At 40.1% G+C, this 20,884-nt stretch overlaps 1 protein-coding gene across 2 annotated transcripts in view; it reads right to left on the reverse strand.

Moving 5' to 3' along the window:
- Nucleotides 1–843: 843 nt before the first annotated feature.
- The window catches only part of LOC122801817 (phosphatidylinositol glycan anchor biosynthesis class P), a 137,097-nt gene continuing 117,056 nt past the window's right edge, over nucleotides 844–20,884 (reverse strand). For both annotated transcript variants that reach the window (XM_044071442.1, XM_044071441.1), the window contains exon 5: nucleotides 844–1,329. In XM_044071442.1, coding sequence (XP_043927377.1) covers nucleotides 1,181–1,329 — 149 coding nt within the window. In that variant the 3' untranslated portion in view covers nucleotides 844–1,180. The remainder of the gene's footprint in view (nucleotides 1,330–20,884) is intronic.

The raw sequence follows: 20,884 nt of genomic DNA on the forward strand, positions 1-20,884 counted from the left end.
ATTTCATTCAAGAAGATCTTCCTAAATGAAAAACATTTTACTATACATTATTTATACATTTTGCAAGAATGGGCCTATCAACCAATAAACATGCATTTGAATGGAAAATTTACTTAAGAGAATAATGTTTTTAAGCACCAAGAACTGATGTAGATGCATGCAATGCTACCCAATGGAAGCCAAATGTCACCTCACACTGGTATTTATGCTGGTTTGAGATCCATGCTAACCTATGTAGAGGAACTGAACAGTTGTACACAAACAGCTGAACTAGTGTAACTTTGCTAATATGCAAGCTCAAATGCTATTATTTGAGCTGCAACTAAAATGCCCTATGTGCTATATCAAATGCTTTCCAAGTAACTTAAATAGTTAAAAATACCACCACCATATGCTTATATGTAGTTTCCTATTTACAGGGCGATAGTATGGCTATGTGCCACACTAGCAAGCCACAGTATGAAATTAACTCATTATGTTTCTGGTGGGACAAGCAAGCCTATGACTGCCATTTCTGTTGCAATCTAAACAGCCATTTACATGACAGTAACATTACCACCTGCTAAATGTAAGGATACTCAAGAGATTTACAAATATATGGTATGTTGCCATGTAATATGCATCCCTGCGTAGAAACATGCATGACGGTTAAGGGAGAAAAAAAATGACAAGCAGGACGGAAATGGCCCAGCTACAGTCTAAGGTACTGCATTTCATCAAGCACTTAGTGGAGGAAGCATTTCTCCAGAATCTGCCAAGGAAAAAAGCAGTAACAATAAGTTACCTGAGCGTCTGAATTGCACATTTATCCTGATTCAGCACAGAAAGATAAAATGGGCTGAATGGAATTGGTAAGAGACAGCATTTTATTGAAATGTGTCAAGAACAGAGTGTATTGAACTTTTAGTGCCATCCACCATATTCTGAAGTTTTAATACAATTACAATAGTTGTGCTACACAAAATCAGCATAATACAACTAAAAGTACAAAGATGACATGGCAAGTAGAAATGCAAAATGCAAATAACAAACTACTAACTTTTAACTAATTTAGCAGAGTTTATATACAATAGCCCCAGCTTAAATGACTACATGACCAAAACTTCAACAACACATTTTTTCCACCCTACACCCAAAGCAAATTCAGAAAGTATAAAAGAAGACAGGAAGCACTTTTTGATCACTGTAGCCAATGATTATTAGCTGTACACTCAGAAAGATGAGGTGTCAGGAAGAATCTTCTATTGACTTCACTGATTGGGATGTCCATCAATGCAGGGATAGCATCCTCCTGGAAATCTTTAAACTGTTGACTTTTTGCATAAGTGTCTACAAAAAAAGAACATGTTTCACTTTTTCTTGTTATTCATTATCAACAAATAGAAGAATTCTAGTTTCAGAGTAAGCTTAAAACATGTAAACTTTCATATATATTTAGGTCAGATAAGTTCACTAAAGAAAGGCAATTTGAACTCTATATACTGGATAAAATAAATGTATCTTTGCAGTAATTTGTTTTGAATAGTCTCAGATTCAAAGAAAAAATGTGTATTTTTTTTTTAACTCTTAGGCCATACAATGCATTACAACGCTCCAATATCATTCGAGACACCCCTACTTTAAAGGAACCCTACTTAAGGGCTCCACTACCTACACCCAATCAGCCCATTCATTCCATAGGGGGCAGATGCCAGGCATCCCCAGACTTGCTGAGGGTGCTATGCCCAATTTGTTCATGCCCACTGGCACAGTCATTCCCAGGCAGAGATAGTTAGGTGGTAGGGAGCAGGTCTGCTTGTTGGTCCCTCAGAGCAACTGCCTTAGCTGCCTGTTTGGGTAGGAAGTGTGTATGCAGGTGTCACAGTGAGCATTCTTGAAAGAGTTTGGTACCAGATTAGGAGAGAGTTCTGGAGCTGCTCAGGGCACTTTTTAATCAGAAGACTTCACAGGCTGGTGGAAGTGTTAAGACATGACTGAAGGCAGTGAATTTGAAACAGTGACAGTGACATGGCAAAAAGGAAGTATATTACAAAACATGATAATGGAGAAATGACACAGTTATCCACCTCCTTAAGTATAGTCTGCCTGCTGACCCTAGTGGGAAACAGGCATAAATCACAGAACCAGTCCAGGATGAAACACCAGTCTATTACAGGGGTGCTGTTGAATTAATCAAGTTGTTGTTTTGTCAAGTGCAAATCTTGCTGGACATTTTTTTAAGTGTTGCTTCTGTCAATTTATGCTTTAGTCATGGTACATACTATAAACTACAGCACAGACAGCTGTGATTCACTTTGGTCATAGATATGGAACTGTGGAGTTGGCATATACATATGTAAGGGAGTGTACAGGCAGTTCCCGAATGTAAAAGTTGTAACAGTGTAATGGATGGTCAGAATTTGTGCATATATGAAATGCAACAGTTGTGCACATGGGTAGAGTGTGGTTATGTAACTGGAGAGTTTAGTTAAATTTGTAGGTTTTCTGCTGTGTTTTGATTTACTTGTAGTATTTGGAGTGCTTCAAGTGCTGTTTGATGTTTGAAATGATGCTAGTATGTGTGCAGTTAAAACAATAAACTATGCAATGCAGAGTGCAAGAGGTTTGGTGTGTTCAATCATTATTTTCACCTACCAGTGGTTTGATGGTTTCATCTCTCAGTAAAACCTAATATGCTCATTACAGGGCAGCAGGACAGACACTTGGGCATGCGCGCACACACACACACACACACACACACACACACAAACACACGGGCGTGTATAAACACACACACATGCACACACAAAGACACACAACTACCCTACATGCAACTTACAAAATTGTCAGGTCAGCTCTTAACATTTCTTTGGGATGTAATGTGGGATAGAACTGGGCATCCTGACAAAAACCCATGTGGATGTAACAACAGCATTGAAACTCTGTACAGGGGATACCCCAACAAGAAGCCTAACAGAAACACTGTGCACTATGAACAAATAAGGCTAACTGCTGCACCATTATATGTGAGCAAGTTTACAGAGCTATAGACTGATAATTTCATATCGCAAAAATTGTAGAGCATGATGCTGATAGTTTACTGCAAGGAAGGATGAGCCATGGAAACATAATTAACAAAAAATGGAGGGTTTCATTGATACAGGACATGGCACCCCCAAAATAAGGTATGTACTATTTACACAGTTCTAGCACTGTTCCTTTGCAACAAGACAAGAAACTGGAATCCTTAGAAGTGTAAGAACTGATCTTGTCAGGCCTGACACTTCCAAATATAATCTGTGATTTAAATAAAAACAGCAATTCCAAAACTTGCTACCACACATTTAAAGCATATTTTGCATGAAGGCTTCAGTCCCACACTCCCAGAAGCACCTGCTATTTGTATAGTTTAACTACGAGATCACATGTACTTCAGAGTAGGAGGAATACTCTAGGAACTTGCACCCTCAGGCTTAGTGCATACTTCCCTACATTCATGCTTTCAGTTCTGCTATTTAAGGGATGGGGTTACAGTTTTAGCAATTTCAAAAGGCTCTTGAAAAATTCTTTCTCCATTTAACATACAAATCACTTGGCAAAGCTGGGACCCAACCTAGTAGCCACTATGATTTCAGTGACCTACTGGAAAAAAGTGTTTAGTTTGAGAAAAAGTTTTACAAGTGAGATGGTAATGAGAAGGTATTTTTGTTTATCTAAGCTGTACTGCATTGCTTTCAGGATTTCATTGTGAGCGATTAATGTACACATGACTTGGTTAATTAACTATTTTTTGATAACAATGCCAGAGCATGAAAACTTTTAGCTGAAGGACGTAGGTAACAAAAAGTAGAAAGGACCATCACCAAACTTAGGGAGCCTATAACAAGAAAAATATTCAAAGATCCTGTAGCAGTATTAGAAATGTATTAGAAATTTTATGAACATCTGTATAAAGCACAGGAATGTGTAAACCAAGAAAAGGCACAAACAGAAATATTTATGGGAGACTTAATTACATGTGCATAGGTAGGTACTAGGCTATCTGCCCGAAGGCATTTATAAGCCGCCCCCTTAGATTAGTTCCCTGTGCCTCTGTCCAGCAGAGCCACTGAAGTGATCCCTGGGGTAAACTTTCTTTTTCCCACCCACTTGTTAAGGTTTCTCTTGAAGAGGGTTAGCCAGGAGCTCTGCCTAATGTAGATTGAAATCTTGTTCCACAGCATGGGAAGTCTCTGAGACAGGAATCTATCCCTCCAGTACATCCTATTTATTGTTGTTGTGAGGTTTAGATCCCTGGAGTGTGTGGCTCGAGGGGATATGGTTTTCTTTAGGTGGAGCATCTCCATCAATTCTGGGTTGGACATGGCCTTGTATGTCAGGCAGAGATCACCTCTGAGTATGCGACCGAGTACAGCTGGAGTTTCTTCAGTCGAGCTGCATAGGGAAGCTGCTTGAGGCCAGTGATTCTCTTGGTGAGGTACTTCTGTGGTCTTTCCAGTTGTTGCAGGTGTCTTGTAAGGTACATTCCAAATGGGGCATTGTACTCTATGATGGGTCTGATGAGTGATGCATAGAGGGGCCCAATGACCTCTTTCGATCTGGATGCAAACCCTTTTGTGATTAGGTGGGTCACATAGAAGGATTTTCTAACCACTTTGGCAATGTGATTATCAAAGCAGAGGTTACTATCTACTTGGGTCCCCAGATCCCTTATTACGTTTTCCATATTTAGGGGGCTAGCACCTATGTGGTAGTTTGTGGGTACTTTGTTTTTTCCAAAGGGGATGACTATGCACTTTTTGGCATTTAGCTTGAGGCCATGGTTTTGACACCAGGTATCTGTCTCAGTGAGACCCTTTTGGAGGATGTCTGTGTCAGCCAGAGAGTCAATTATAGCCCCTAGTTTGCAGTCGTCTGCAAACTTGGTCAGCTATAGTCCTCCTGTGCTTGCCTGTACCTCTGAGAAGTATATGTCGAACAGGAGGGGTCCTAGGACTGAGCCCTGGGAAACGCCACCTGTAACCGGTTTAGAGTCAGACCTAGCTCCTGCAACTCTTACCATGTGGATTCTGTCCGTGAGCCAGTTGGCAACCCATCTCGTGATGTAGGGGTTTATGTTCAGGCTGGTGAGCTTGTCTATAATCCCGGAGTGGGGAATGGTGTTGAAGGCCTTATGCTAAGATTAGAGGAAGATGAGGCCCAGTTAATAGCTTATGGGAAAAGATGAGATAAAAACCAGTGATGCATAATTAACTAAATGGGAAATTTCCAGAACTACATGGTATTGCTGTGAAAGTTTGGAAGCTGGAAGGGAAGAAAGTAATATTGGCCATTTTGGGTCAATTCCTAGCTCTTTTCAGCCCCCTGTAATAAAGCCCGCTTTAGCTGCTTGTATTCAACTCAGCACAGCTCCTTGTGGTGTCCTGCAGAGTTCTACAAGCAGCAGAGAGCAAAAGAGTGACTTTTTCCTGATTTAAGTATTTTTTTCTGGCTTTTTGATTATTTACTGCTTAGCGACTGCTTTTTCGCCTGTTTATACAGCTCTGCATTCTATTTAAACTGTTTTTTGTGTTGATTAACTGTTTTGCACTTTTAAAAAGTTATTTGTTGCTTAATTTTACCTGTAGGCTAACACACTCAAGTGCGCTAGCCGTTTAAAAGCATTTATAGCATTTACTGTCTGTTTTTCCTCTGTTTTCTGCAAAAAAAAAAAAAAATCTTGTTTTCCCACCTTACTGAACTAGAATAGTCCAGTCTTCAGAGTTTGCTGATCTCTGGGCTTTGGCTTGGTTCCTGTGCTATTCCATATCCTTATTTGGATAAAGGGAAACTTCTTTGTTCACCAGTGGGAGTGGGGAGCACTGAGCAGCCTATTTGTCCCTAGAGCAGTGGTTCCAGCCAGAAACTTGTAGTCTATTGGCCATTTTGGGTCAATTCCTAGCTCTTTTCAACCCCCTGCTATAAAGCCCGCTTTAGTGCGCTTTTGCGTGATTTAGCGCGGAGTTGCCCATAGAGCACCATCGGGCAGCGCCGGTTAAACAAGGTTAAACTATTTCTGGCTCCGTAAAATCTGCTCTTCAATTTTTCCCTTAGAACTTCTCTACTTGCAATCTAAACAGTCTATTCTCTATCTCAAAAGCTCAGCACTTGCTCCTAAAGCATTTTTATATAGGTAAAGTACTTGTATACTAAACAAAGTACTACATTAGCCTAGAATCCCCTTGAGTACCCATTTCCCTATAGGTCCCTTCTGACTCAGTTACACAGCAAACTTTTTCACTTTTTCTAGCATGTCGAAGGGTCAGTTGCTAGCGTCCTCTCCTGTTCAGCTGGTGAATCTGGGCATCTTGAGGCAATGTTACAATTGCCTCATGTACACAGACAACCCACTCCTTCTCCCACAAAACACAAATACATGTGAGAGATGCAACTATATAGCCAAACTGGAGGCTGAGCTCTCTCAACTCAGGACTGGCAAGACCAGACAGGAGGACAAGGAAACCATGCACACCACAAACCCAGTTTCACATAGAACTATCACAACTGCAAAACAAACACAAACACACAAAGACATACTCGGAGGCAGTGATCAAAAATCTACCAAAACTACAGAGGCCTCCAAAGCAGACACCCAAGCAACTGCCACCTCAAGACATAAGACATGCAACACATAGTTCTCAAAGTCAGTGTGCTAAACAGTCACAGCCCTTAAGGCCAAACAGAATGCCAGACACACTTGTTATAGGTGACTCCATAGTCAGACACACTGACGTCCCACTCACCAGACTGAACAAGGAAAAGATCACAGTAATCTGCCTGTCAGGCGCTAGAATCCGCCACATAACACAAGCACTCAGGTCACTCCACAGCAAGTACAAGTATGACTCAGTCATTGTCCATGCCGGTGTGAACGACCTGAGACGTACCTCCCTGGACTACATGAAAAGAGACAGAGGAGCTCTCAGATTATGTAGCCCAGGCCGGTATGACCCTGACCCTGAGCAGTATCCTACCATCACCAAGAATGATGCCACAATACAGAGACAAAATGATCAGCTTTAATAATTGGCTTAATTACTGGTGTCATTCTAAGGGGATCCAATGTCTGTCTGCCTGGGATGACATGCTTGACAAGCCATGCTGCTTCGCAAGGGACGGCTTGCACCTGTCACCCCTGGGCTTCCGGATATTGGCAAAGGCTCTTGCCACCCCCATAGTGCCTTTTTTAGGCAAGGCTCAAATGATAAACCTACCGCCCTAGAAAACAAAAATGGAGAAAAACTAAGGGTAATACTGCTCAATGCCAGAAGTCTAAACCTCAAGATGCATGCCCTCGAAGCCCTCCTCAGTATGGAAAACATCGATGTCTGTGCTGTGACTGAAACCTGGTTCAAGGCTCCTGAGAGCACCCCAGTACTATCAGGTTATACCTCATATCATGCGTTCTGGCCCCAAAATCTGGACCGAACCACAAAAGGAGGGGGAGTATCCATATTCATAAAGGATACCCACACCTCCAGGTTAGTGGCAATGCACGAAGCATCGGAGACCATCCAGGTGCAATTAACCATAGGTAAAACTGCCCTACAGTTTGTAACATGCTACAGACCACCTTCTCAAACTCAGGAAACCCACACAGCCTTCATGAAGACACTGGAGAGTATGAATGTCTCTCCAAACACCATCATATTGGGTGACTTCAACTACCCAAACATAGACTGGGAACATTACTCAAGCCCCAACACCCTAGCCCAAAGGTTCCTTGAGTTCATAAACTCAAATGCTATGGAACAACTAGTCACCATTCCCACAAGAGGAGAAAATATACTAGACCTGATCATCACAAACATGGGGACAAAATGCTCCACACCGGAAGTATATCCCTCATTGGTGAGATCAGACCATAAATTAATCTTACTGGAGATCCACATCCCGCCCCCACCCCCAGCAAAAAAGACCACAGTGAAGAACTTCTCAAAAGCAAACTTCACACTTCTTAAGACTGGAGTGGTATCCTTCAAGGCCCCCGAGCCAGTGGAAACCACAACCCATGCTGCTGAAACCCTTACAAATGCCTTCTACGAGCACCTCCAGGAATGTATGGATCAAGCAATCCCTAATAAAATCAAGACCCCTTCCACCAAAGGCAGGCGCCCGGTCTGGTGGACTCCAGCCATAAACAAACTCTACAACAAGAGGAGAAAGCTACTACATGACAGAGCAAAATCCCTAAATGGGAAGGCATCTCTGATCAATACTAGCAAAAAACTACGATCACTCATAAAACCATCCAAGGCCAACTTTGAGAGAAAAATCGCTAATGGCACAAAAGACAATCATAAAGCCTTCTTTAGCTATGTTAGAAACCTGGGTGGAAACTCCCAGATATGCTCAGAATTAGTCCAAAATGATAAAAAAATCACTGAACCCACAGACATTGCCAACATACTGGCAGACAGGTTCAGTGCAAATTTCTCACCTCCCTCCCCCAAAAGGAGAAATATCTATCCCACCAGAGTCTAGCCTCCCAAACATCTCAGATGCCCAGGTGAGAGCTGCTCTCTCTAAAGCAAAAAACACAGCATCAATGGGACCGGACGGTATCCCCGGCTGTGTGCTACACGAACTCAATGAGGAACTAAACCCACACATAAGGCTGCTGTTTAATCTTAGCCTTACTACAGGATACGTACCCAAAGAATGGCGTATGGCAACTGTGGTCCCACTCCACAAAGGCGGTGCTTCTACGGACCCTGGAAATTACCGCCCCATAAGCTTGACGAGCCTTGTCTGCAAAGCTATGGAGAGGATCATAATGGAACTCATAAATAAAGACATTGGGGACCTACAGACACTGGATCCTACCCAATTTGGCTTTGTCAAGGGCAGATCCTGCCTCTTGAACTTGGTCGACTTTTTACAGTCACTAAGGCCATTGATGAGGGTAAGGCAGTTCACACAGCCTACCTTGACCTAGCAAAAGCGTTGACACAATACCCCACTCGGGCATCATAGAAAAGCTCACCAGCTTAGATGTAAACCCATATGTCACAAGATGGGTTGCAAACTGGCTCAAGGACAGAACACACAGGGTTAGAGTTGCTGGTGCCATGTCAGACTCTAAGCCGGTCACGAGCGGTGTCCCACAGGGCTCAGTCCTGGGCCCCTTCTTGTTCGGCATTTATTTTTCTGAAGTGCAGGCAAACATAGGGGGATTGTGGCTGACAAAATTTGCAGATGACTGCAAACTGGGCACCATAATTGACACTCCATCAGACACAGACATCCTCCAGAAAGGTCTCATAGAAATGGATAACTGGTGCCAGAGCCATGGCCTTAAGCTAAATGCCAAAAAATGTATAGTCATACCCTTTGGGAAAAACAAGGTAACCCCTAATTACCACATAGGTGGTAATCCAGTAAACACGGAAGAAGTTATCAGGGACCTGGGGACCCACGTTGACAGCAACCTCTCTTTTGACACTCACATTGCCAAAGTGGTTAGGAAGACCTTCTACATTGCCCACCTGATCATGAAGGGATTCACATCCAGATCAGGAGAGGTCATTGTACCCCTGTACTCTTCACTTATCAGACCAATGATTGAGTACAATGCCCCATTCGGAATGTACCTTACCCGACACCTGCAGCAGTTGGAAAGACCCCAAAAGTTCCTCACCAAAAGGATAAAGGGGCTCAAACATATGTCATACGATGCCCGACTGAAGAAACTCCAGCTCTATTCAGTCGCATACCGTCTGCTCAGAGGTGATCTGTGCCTGACATACAAGGCCATGTCCAACCCGGAATTAATGGACATGCTCCACCTCAAAAAATCCAAATCCACCAGAGCCACGAGAGCAAGAGACTTAAACCTCAACACGGATATAAATAGGACATGCTGGAGGGACAGATTCATCACTCAGAGACTCCCTACACTATGGAACAGAATCCCAGTCCATGTGAGGCAGAGCCCCTCACTGACTCTGTTCAAGAGAAATCTTGACAAGTGGTTGGGAGATCGTAGGTTTACCCCGGGAATCATCTCTGTATCACTGCTGGACAGAGGCACAGCAAACTAATGGGTATAGTATTCTCATCCTAAGGGGTGGTGAAAGCCACACACACTCTGGCTAGGCTTTTAAATGCCCTAGGGCAGATAGCCTAGTATGAACCTATGAACCTATAAATCAAGGTTTTGTTTAACAATGTTTTAAATGAGAAGGGGAGGAGAAGCATCTTGGAAGAAAGCTGTGGTGATTGTATTGCCCAAAGAGGGAAAAGAAATCTTGACAGCATCTTACAGTACAGACATCACCCCATTCCAGACTGATACAGTCTTCAGAAATCTCAGCACCTTCACAGACAATTCCCTATACTTTGACCACCATGTAGCAACAGTAGTCGGGAAATCCTTTTATTTAGCCCAGTTAATAATAAAAGGTATCTGGGTCGAAAGAAGTTGCCTGGCACCCAGCATTCAACAAAGTTTAGAAAATCCAAAATATCTGCAAGTATGTACACATGTACTTTTACACCCCAGGTAGGTTGCAGAAAATATTTCCTGGTATACAGGAAAAAAGGAGAACATAGGAGCACATCTTTTGGGTTGTATAGAACAAGAATTAAAACACATTAGATCAAATCTTGGAGCAGGAATTATTAGAGAAAGGAAAGATGCATTTGAGTAGCTAAGAAGGCCATCACTAAAAGATGGAAAACTAAAAATAAACCAGTGCTAGGAGACATCCTGATAATAATGAAAGAAATAAAGGAATGGGAACTGAAGCTGTCACAGGAAAGTGCTTACAAACAAATGGAACTTATGGGAACAGTAGGTACAGAACATACTCTAATAGCCTTGTGGGTGTGAAAGAAAAATATAATGGTGAGATTATAAGCTTATTACAGACTAAAAGTTAAGCTGCATAAACTGCTAGTTGAGCAAAATAAAATCATTAAAGCAGCAGTAACTAATGGAAAGGTATATGGGGAGAAAGGTTATGTAAACAAGAAACTGAATACACTTGAAATGCTTCTGAAAAGGCCAATTTTTTATCATGATTTATTTAGCTTACTGATGTAATTTAACTTTGAAGTGCGAGACACACAGGATTTCTTGTGTGCTATTGTTTCAGCTGTTGCTTAAAAATGCTGCAATTTGTTGCACTAAAATTCTGTTTTTAAAAATAAAAATAAATAAATAAATAAGAATTTATGATTCCTCTATATTCTGCCCTAATCAGACTAATTACAGAACATAAAAGACTTTTTAGTATGTATCTATCCAAGTAAGATCCTATAAGGTTCCTAAAAAAAAAGAAAAAAACACACACACACACACACACACACACACCAGACTAAAGATCCTTAGCTACCAGGATAGCCTTGCATCTCTTCCCTATATTGTCTCTCTAATAGATAGCTGTGTGATGTTTTATGTCTTGCATTCTTTGTCATTAAGGACTGACCCTCCTTGATCTCCTACATCTCCACAAACAAATGTCTCCACAAAGACTCAGATTTGAATCTCTACCAACAAATAAGATATGCTTTAGGGACAGACATTACTCATAGCTTCTCCCATCTCTATCTTTCATTACATGTAAAACTTCCTTTAAGACAAACCTTGATGATTGAATGGATGTCTGTAAATTCATCCTGGGCCTGACTGGTTTTGCCTACCTGGAGGCAGGAGATGCTCAATGAAGGTGTGTATCAGCAAGGTGATTATAGTCGAAGGACTCATTCTGTCTTGTAAACTCTGTGCGTATATGAATTCTTAAAGCTCTATACTGGCCCTGACAAGTATGGTTTTCCCTGCTATAGTCTCTTCTGAAGCAATGTTTGCACCCAAGGCCATTTACAACCCTGTTTATACAACTCCTTAGCTTCACATGGATCTTCACTTCCTATGGCTGACTACATATTTTTTCTGTTTACACTGATGGCAAGGGGACCCTGTTTAAGGAGAAACCGAAACCCAGGAAGAACTTCAAAAGCAAATGGACTCATTTTTCTTTATAGGCCATGGACAGGGATCTGGTTCACTTTGGTATCCCTGTTTTGGCATTCCTTGACCACCTGTTACAGAATTTTGGCTTCGGTTTAAATTATTCTTTTATTAAAATTAATTTTGCAGCCATATCCAAATTCCATCAAGGAGATAACTTCTTGTCTTTGGTTTTCCTACATTTTTCATAGCTTTCCTAAATGGTGCTTTTCTTTTATATCCTCCCATCAATTATTTTGTCCATCCTTGAGAGCTCTCTTTTGTAAGAAACATTTTAATGTCTCTGACCTATTTCTTATGGGAAAAATTAATGCATCTGCCCTTGCTATATAAAATACAATAAACTGCTTTCCTCGGAATCTAGTGGTAATTCTACCAGAGCTAAGGTTACTGCTCAAGCTTTTTTCAGGCATATTTCATTAGGTAATATCTGTGTAGTGGCTGTGGACATCAATAAATAAGACACTATAAGTTAGATGTGATCAACAGCTGCAGATCTTCCTTCAGAGTCATTGTCCTTAGTATGTTTATACAAGGAGCCATTCAGGAGGACAAGCTTGGGACTCTCTCTTTTTTTGCAGTGAAGATGGAACTCCCAATACTTGACACAAGATTTACATACATACCGTAACAACACAGCTGTATTGGCAATTCTGTCTTCATCACCATATGCTTCCTGCTCCTCCCACCTCAGTCCTAACTTCTCTAGGTTTTATTTTGTTATTGTGGTTTATAACTATTACGGTTTGCTTGGCTACAGATTTAGTTTATGTTCTGCCTTTAGCATTAACTTACCAAGATCAGGAGTAGGATCCTTACCCATACAGCACTGTGAGTAAGAGGGAGAGGCCAGATAATCTAAGCACTTCTAGCTTTCATCCTATTGGCAATGACGATGGAAATGTCAACACAGATCTGTTGCTATTGTAAGTATACAAGGTTCGTTTACATTGGTCATTATATAACCTGTCTCTCTCTCTCTCTCGGTCTCTCTACTTATTTGGTCCCAATACCTTGGTTCTTTTGCCAGTTTTCTCCAATACATTCCAGCCCCCTCTAGTATATCATCTGTATCCCTAGTTGCAATCATCCCTATCAGCAGAATCTCCTTTCTCCCTTCCTATGTTGGCTTAGTTCTTAGAATACTTTCTACTTTACGAATATAATATTCTGTATGATTGTTATTCTCCTTAAAGGTTTGCATCCAAACTCTCAGTATCTCCCTGTTTCTTCATCATCCCTTTCCACATTGAATTATAGGTTTCTACTTGTGCTGTGTAAAACAGCCTTAACTGTGTAGCTCTGAAATATCACTTCAAAATAAGCAATCCTAATCCACCTTGTTCTACTGGAAGAATCAACTTATCCCGCTTAACTCTTGCCGTTTTCCCCTCCCAGATAAAATCCTTAAAGTCTTTATTAATTGCTAGCCACTTCTCCTCTGGTTGATAAAAATATGCCTGCTCTGTATATAAGACTAAAGGACTAAAAACATTTTAACTACTCGTATCTTACTATCCATATCCAGATAACAGAGCTTCCAATATCTCAGTTTTTGTATTCTCTTTTGTTTAGTCCCCTCCCACATATCCTTAGCTACCACACCAAATCACTTTTAATCCATACTCCTAAATACTTCATTTTATCATGCCCCCATAAATATGGATACTGCTGGACCAATTTGTGTGTGGGTACATAATTTACTGCTATTGCCTTTGTTTTAGCTTCATTAATTTTGTATCCTGAAAAGATCTGAAACTGTCTCAAACTTTTCCACAACACTGTAATGTCCCTTTCTGATTTTGTCAGGTATAAAATAACTTCATCTGCAAATACAGCCACTTTTCTTGGCTACCATACCAATTATATCTTTGGATTTCTGAGTCCCTTATTTTCGTTGCCATTGGTTCTAAATATAATGCAAATAAAGGGGAGACAGGACACCCCTCCCTGATTCCTCTGCTCAAGCAGAAATTATCAGAGAAGACCCCACCCATTTTAATTTTCCCCTCCAATCCCTCATATATCCTCCTAATCAACCTTATCATTTTTTCAGGGAATGTAAATGCTTCCATTATCCTGCTGATAAAGTCTCAGCTTACTCTGTGAAATGCTTTCTCTGCCTCAAGACCAAAAACAGTGGTATTTTCTCACATTCTGCTTCCCTCTGGATCATCAGTGTTCTGTTAATGTTATCAAATATTTGCCTCCCCTCCACAAAACCACAATGCTCCATACCTATCAATTTTGGCATTACTTTTGCCATTTTATAGCCATTATAAACATAAACACCTTGTAATCATGGTTTAGTATTGAAATGGGCCAGTATGAAGCTGGATTATCACTGCTTTTGTCCAGGATGTCGATACTTCTCCTCCTGTTAAAGTACTGTTAAACAAAACCTTCCAGATCTTTATCAGTTTTTCCCTCCTAGCTTCCAAACTTCCACAGAAATAACTTCTATTGCTGGGGACTTTCCTGCAGATTGGTTATACATCACCATTTTTATCTCATCTTCTCCTGTCCTGTTAGTAATTGAGCCTCATCTACCTCTACCCAGGCATATTTAATTCTTCCATAAACATTTCCATTTGTACCTTTTCTTCATTTCCATATTTCTCTACTTTATACAGACTTTCATAGAATTTCAAAATTATTTTTAATACTTCTACAGGATCTCTTGTTATCTTTCTTGTTATAGGCTCCCTAAGCTTGGCGATAGCCTTTTCTACTTTCAGTTGCCTGAGTCGTTGTGCTAAAAGTTTTTGTGCTCTAGAGTTATTATCAAAAAACAGTTGCTTAACAGCAATCTTTCTAAACTCATACATATTATCAAGGTAATCCCTTATTTTCTGTTTAGCATTCTGCAGTTGCTCTTCTTGTTCTGTGGGATCCCCCCTTTTTGCAATACTTTAACATTTGTCAGTCCCTCTAAACAATTCTTGTTTCTTCTTAACCATATCTCCCTTTCTTTTATGTCCACCCTATTTTTACACTCCACGTTAATTATATCCAACTCCCTAGCTATATTTTCAGAACAAATTTATTTATTCTCCAATAGGTTCTGAATAATTTCTACTATCCATTCATTAAATTCCTCTCTTTTCAGCAGACAGGTGGGAAAGTGCCAGTGTCTCATTTTTAACTGATAAGTGATAATCAACTCATATTCAATCCAAACACAAAAAAGCTCTTATTCCTCCTAAAATCCATTGCCCATGTTAAGTCTTCATTTACTATCACTTCACTTGACAACACTGTCATTAACGTTGAAACACATACCAAGCTTCAGGGAACGATAATTGATGATCACCTTAAATTTGATCAACATATCAAACATTGCATAGATAAGACACATCAAAAACTGGGCTTGCTTTATACAAATAAAAAATTTCTCACCAAGGACTCTAGACTCTCCACTTGCCTATGTCTACATTCTTCCTAGTCTTCTTTATGGCTCTCAGATCTTAACCAACTTACAATCCTCTCTAAATACTAAGTTTGAACTCACAACAAAGTTGTTAGGTTCACTGTAAACAACCCTACAACTCACCTCACTGCCTTTCTCTCAAATCTCCAAGCTGGCTAGAATTCCCCCACCAGTTCCTACTACCTCAAGTGCTCCCTATTCACTCCATCCTCAAAAACCTACCTCCTGCCCCTCCATCTCCTCCCTCATCTCCTTCTATACTCCTAACAGCTCTCTCCGGAACTCTGACCAGTTCCTGTTGGAACTCTAGATTACAGAAAGCATAACTTTCTTGAAAGGTTATTAGTGCCACCTTTTATGTATAACAGCTTGTTTTGTAAATATCTAGTTCCAGCTTTTGTGTTATGTGCATATGCTGTTTGGCAGGTTAAACTTTTATGCAGTTGTTTCTTGTCATCTCCATTTGAGCCAATGTCACATCTTACAAAACTTTTTGTTTTTTTTGAAAGCCCTCAAATAAAAACATACACGTCCACAATAGTACCCTAAAACCTATTAATTTAATAATAACACTCAAAACTATGTACATTTTCAAATATTGAAGTTTCACCCTCCTTATAGGAACAAAAGCGCCAAACTGACAGCCCCCCCCACACACACACACACACACTTAGACTTGAGATAACCTAAAAGAAAGGTTGTCCATGCTAAGATACATGGTACAGCATGTGCTTCTACTAAGTGTTGTCTGGATTTGGCTTATCTATATAGCTCTCAGCTGGAAAAACACTTGAATGCTTTCAGAAAACATTTTCTCCAAGCCACTTCTCTTTATCAGATTGTGTCCTAGAGACATAAGAACCAGACACAAAACCACCAGGCATACATTTGTTTATTAGTAAAATGCCTTTATAATATTCAATATTCTTTTTCATTGACTTGCTTTCTCTTAAGACTTGTTACTAGATTAAGCTAAGGGCCTTAACCCAGTCATTCCCCTATGCAAGAATTTGAAAAAAAATGTTTTTTCTTTTGTTATGCTCTTTTAATGAAAATTTTCTTGTTCTTTTTTTTTTTTTTTTTTTTTACATTTCAGTGCCTACATTTCTTAAAACTGAAAAAGGGAAACAGGGAGAAAAAAAAGAAAAAAACAGGAACACCTATTTACAATAGTTTCCCCATTACACTTAAAAATAACTGAGAAAACTTTACTTTATAACATGTAAAAAAATCATGCACCATTCTAGTACCATTAAGAAAAAAAAATGTTTTACTTACAGTTAACTTTCTCCTTTCTCTTCACCTCTCCTGAGTATTTTTCTGAATATTAATGACATGAAGTAGGACATATATTTTAGAGTCCCCTATAAGTTTAACAAAGTCCAAAAAGGTCCAATATTTCCAGATGTTCTTGCTCTGTCACATTTCGTAAATATAATTATTGCTTTGTAATCCCATATTTGCCAATTTCCAAGGTACTGGTTTTATTCTTACTCATCTCCATCTCCCAGAGCTTGTCTCTGCTCCATTTCCAATATACTCTTGATTCTTCTAGTTGACTCGTGTGTTTTCCTTCTCTCAAGCATGTTCTTTTGAAATACTGGAAAAGATTTCACTGGCAAAGTCTCACTGTGGTCTTTATTACGAGAAGAACAAGAAGCAGAATCACCTTCTCTTTCACAGCTCACTGTTTGTTGGACAAACTTTTATATTTCTTCCTTAGCATGTACTCCATCAAAAAATGATTTTGTCCCTCCAGGGAAAACTATTTTGAAGATAGCTGGGTACAGCAGTTTGAATCTCATGCCTGCTTCTTGACATTCCCTGAAGAATGGAATAAATGTACTCTTCTGCCTGGTGTACAATGAGTAGTCCTTCTCCATAAATGCTCTGTTTTTTCCCACTTTTAGTACTTTGTCCTACTGCCACAGTTTTGTCAGAATCAATTACTTGTGCTGGTAAGATTGCATCTTTACTATTAAAGATCTAGGTTGCTTTGTCATAGCCAGGTTTGGAGCATACACATACAATATGCCCTTTCAATTAACAATTTCTGTTGTGGAATACCAGTCCAGTTGCTTACATGTGATTTCATAAAATTAATATAGTCTGTTCCTTCCAACTTCTCAGGTATTCCTGCATACTCTATCCTACAATTGTGTTATTTTTTAAAACATCTATTCCTGTGCAATCTCATATTCAGCCAGCCTTTTCCTAATTTTTGACCTCGGAATTTTGCAGTTTTATCACCTTATCTGAATATCTGTTTAAAGCTTCTTCCATTTTTTTCCAGTTTTTTATTGTTTGAGTTGATATACTCCATCAGTGGTTCATTTAATTTAATCAGGTCTGTGTTCTGTGTGCAATTGCCTTGTATTTTCCTCTAGGTTACTGGATGTCATGTCTGGAGCTTGCACTGCTTTCTGCAGTTGCAGTACATTTCCCAGTCAGCGTTTCTTTGTCACCTTTTGTAGCTGATTTTCCTTCAGGTCCTCTGTATTTCTTTTTTTCTTGGCATCCAGGCAGTGCATTTACTAGTTACTTACTGAAATTTACTCAGAAATATAGGTCCACTAGCTTTCTCTGCTAAGTTTCTGTTTTCATACTGGGAGAGCTAGAATTAAGCTGTTACTCAATGTGCAGCCATCCTGGAAGTCCCATAATGGCATCTCTTATAATCTATCCAGTCATTGTCAGTCAGACTTTACATAGCTCATTCAAATCATTCCTTCTTTTAAACCTCATTCCTCATGTGTATGTCTGCATGTATTGTTTCCAAAATTTCCATTTTATTCTATGTAATTTGCTCCTACCCTTTTCTAAACATCCCTTTTCCAGTTGTTTTATTTCTGTTACTATATTCATTACTTACAGTTGGTTTAGACTTGGATTTCCATTTCTTAGTAATTGGTTTTTGGCAGTCAACATAACTATACTCCACAATGCCTTTCTATGTCTAGGCAATTCCAATTCTGTATCATAGCTCAAAAAAATCACTTCCTTAGAAAAAACATGTTCCCAATTACCACTTTCTTTCCCATCACACCTCCATTTGCTATCTACCTGAGGAAAAATTCTTTAGAGTCTACTTGGGGTATATAAATACCTATGAAAACACTTCCAAGCAAAGATCCTAAATCTTTTAGACCTTGTTGCAGATTTGGGAGACATACACATATCCTCCATTATTTCTTTGTGAATTGCTTATCCAATCTTTCTTCCCAATCCTTTCTAACCTCCTTTGATTGATTTTTATAATTATCATGCAATATTTTATATGCTCTGCTAATTATTCCTTTTTTAACAACAACTTCTATTATAGATTCTACCAGTATTGGTCTTTCACTTAAGATCCTCCATTTCTTTGTTTTTGTCTATACTCCAATATCAATCCTTGATATGGAAGGCAATCTTCAACCTGCAGTCCAAATAAATTCTTGGCCTTTTCCCATTCTAGTACCTTTCCCACTCCAATTATTTGCTCTCAATACCTTAGTTCTTTTGCTAGTTTTCTCCAATAAATTCCAGTCCTTTCTTGCCTATTGTCTGTATCCCTAATTACTGTCATCCCTATCTGCAGACAGTACAGTTATGTACCTACTATAAATGTAGATGTTCGAGAGTATTCACTGTTGCAGTCATTACACTTGGTTATCCTGCTGGCAGGCTACCCATAGTCAGCCCGAATTCCAAAATCCTGGTCCGGCGTCAGTTGCTGTTGCCTCTTCCCTGATGTCAGTGCGCCAGGGGTATAAAAGATGTAGCCGACGCCATTTTCTTCAGTTTTTCTTTCCCCAGATGTCAGGTGCCCCCAAAAGGGTAGGCTAAAAATTCTGCTCATAAAAAAGCATGCACTAACATCAACATTACCTTCATCTATAAGCAAATACACCACATAGGTTGTATAGAATAGAGAAGTACAGATAAGTCCCAGCAATGAAAGGGGGATGGTGCGAGGGTAACCTGGACTGCAACAGTGAATACACTCGAACATCTACATTTATGGTAAGTACACAACTGTACTATGTTCATCGTGTTTCACTGTTGCAGTCATTACACTTGGGTTGAATCCCAAAGCTGAGGTTGGGTGGCTGTGCCTAAATAGAATTAGGAGTGGCTATGAGGCCCTGCAGAACTGCAGTGGCAAAGCCTGCTCTGGATTTAGAGTAAAGAGGTAAGTGGCAGTGCTTTGTAAAAGTGTGCACTGAAGTCCAAGTTGCAGCCTCCAAAATGTCCTTGGTTGGTACTCCTCTGAGGAAGGCTGCTGAAGTGGCTGCTGCTCTGGATGAATGTGGCCTAATGCCCTTAGGCACTGATTTGCCATGTTGTGAATAGCAGAAACGAATGCAGTGGCCTATCCATTTTGAAATAGTCTGCTTTGAAATAGCTTTTCCTTGCGATCCTGCAGCATATGCCACCAAGAGTTGTTCAGTCTTTCTGAAAGCTTTAGTTTTGTCCAAGTAGAAGCATAGCTGTCTGTGTATGTCCAAAGAATGCAGAAGTCTCTCCCCCTTATTCTGTAGGTTTGGATAAAAGTTAGGCAAATGAATGGTTTGGTTAAGAGCCACACTGGACACTACCTTAGGCATAAATGTTGGGTTTGTCCTTAGAGAAACCCTGTCTGGTTGGAAAATAATAAAAGGTTCCACAGCCATTAGTGCCTGTAACTCTGAGACTCTTCTTGCTGAAGTTATTGCTATGGAGCAGAGCTGTTTTCCATGATAAGTATTTTATCTCAGCTGTATTGGCTGGCTCAAAAGGAGGCAGAGTGAGCTTTTCCAAGACAAAATTGAGGTCCCATGCAGGTACTGGAGCTCTCCTTGGAGGTCTTATATTTTTGGCCCCTCTGAGGTACAGCCTTCGCAGTGGATATGAAAAAATAGGTGGGTCAATATTGTAATGAGCTGAAATGGCACAGACATGGATCTTAATTGATGAGAAGGATAGGCCTTTGTCCAGCATCTCAGTTAGGTATTGTAAAATCTGAGGAATATTTGGTACAAGCGTGTCCATTCCTTGTGCCTGGTTCCAAGCACAGAATCTCTTCCATTTTTCTGCATAAGATTTTCTGGTGCTGGGCCTCCTGGCCTCCAAAATAACATCCATAACTGCTTTAGAGAGAGGTGTGTTCTGAATGGTTACATTATCTGCCATACAGCCAGATTTAGGGTTCTGAGTTGGCTGTGCAGGATCTGATTGTTTTGTTGGGTCAGCAAATGAGGAATTTGAGGTAATGTCCAGGCTGGGCCTTGAGAAAAGCTCTTTAGGATTGGGTACCAGTGCTGGTGTGGCCAGCCTGGGGCAATCAGTATAATTTTTGGCTTCTCTTGTCTGACTTTTAGGAGTACCTTGGGGAGGAGATGCAGTAGAGGAAAGGCATATACTGTAAGGGTTTTCCAGCTGAATGATAGGACATCCATTTTCCATGCTTGTTTGTGATAAGTCCTTGTGCAGAATCTCTG

The sequence above is a fragment of the Protopterus annectens genome, chromosome 5.part0, assembly GCF_019279795.1.
Source record: "Protopterus annectens isolate FY-2018-M chromosome 5.part0, PAN1.0, whole genome shotgun sequence".
In the NCBI taxonomy this organism is placed as follows: domain Eukaryota; kingdom Metazoa; phylum Chordata; order Ceratodontiformes; family Protopteridae; genus Protopterus; species Protopterus annectens.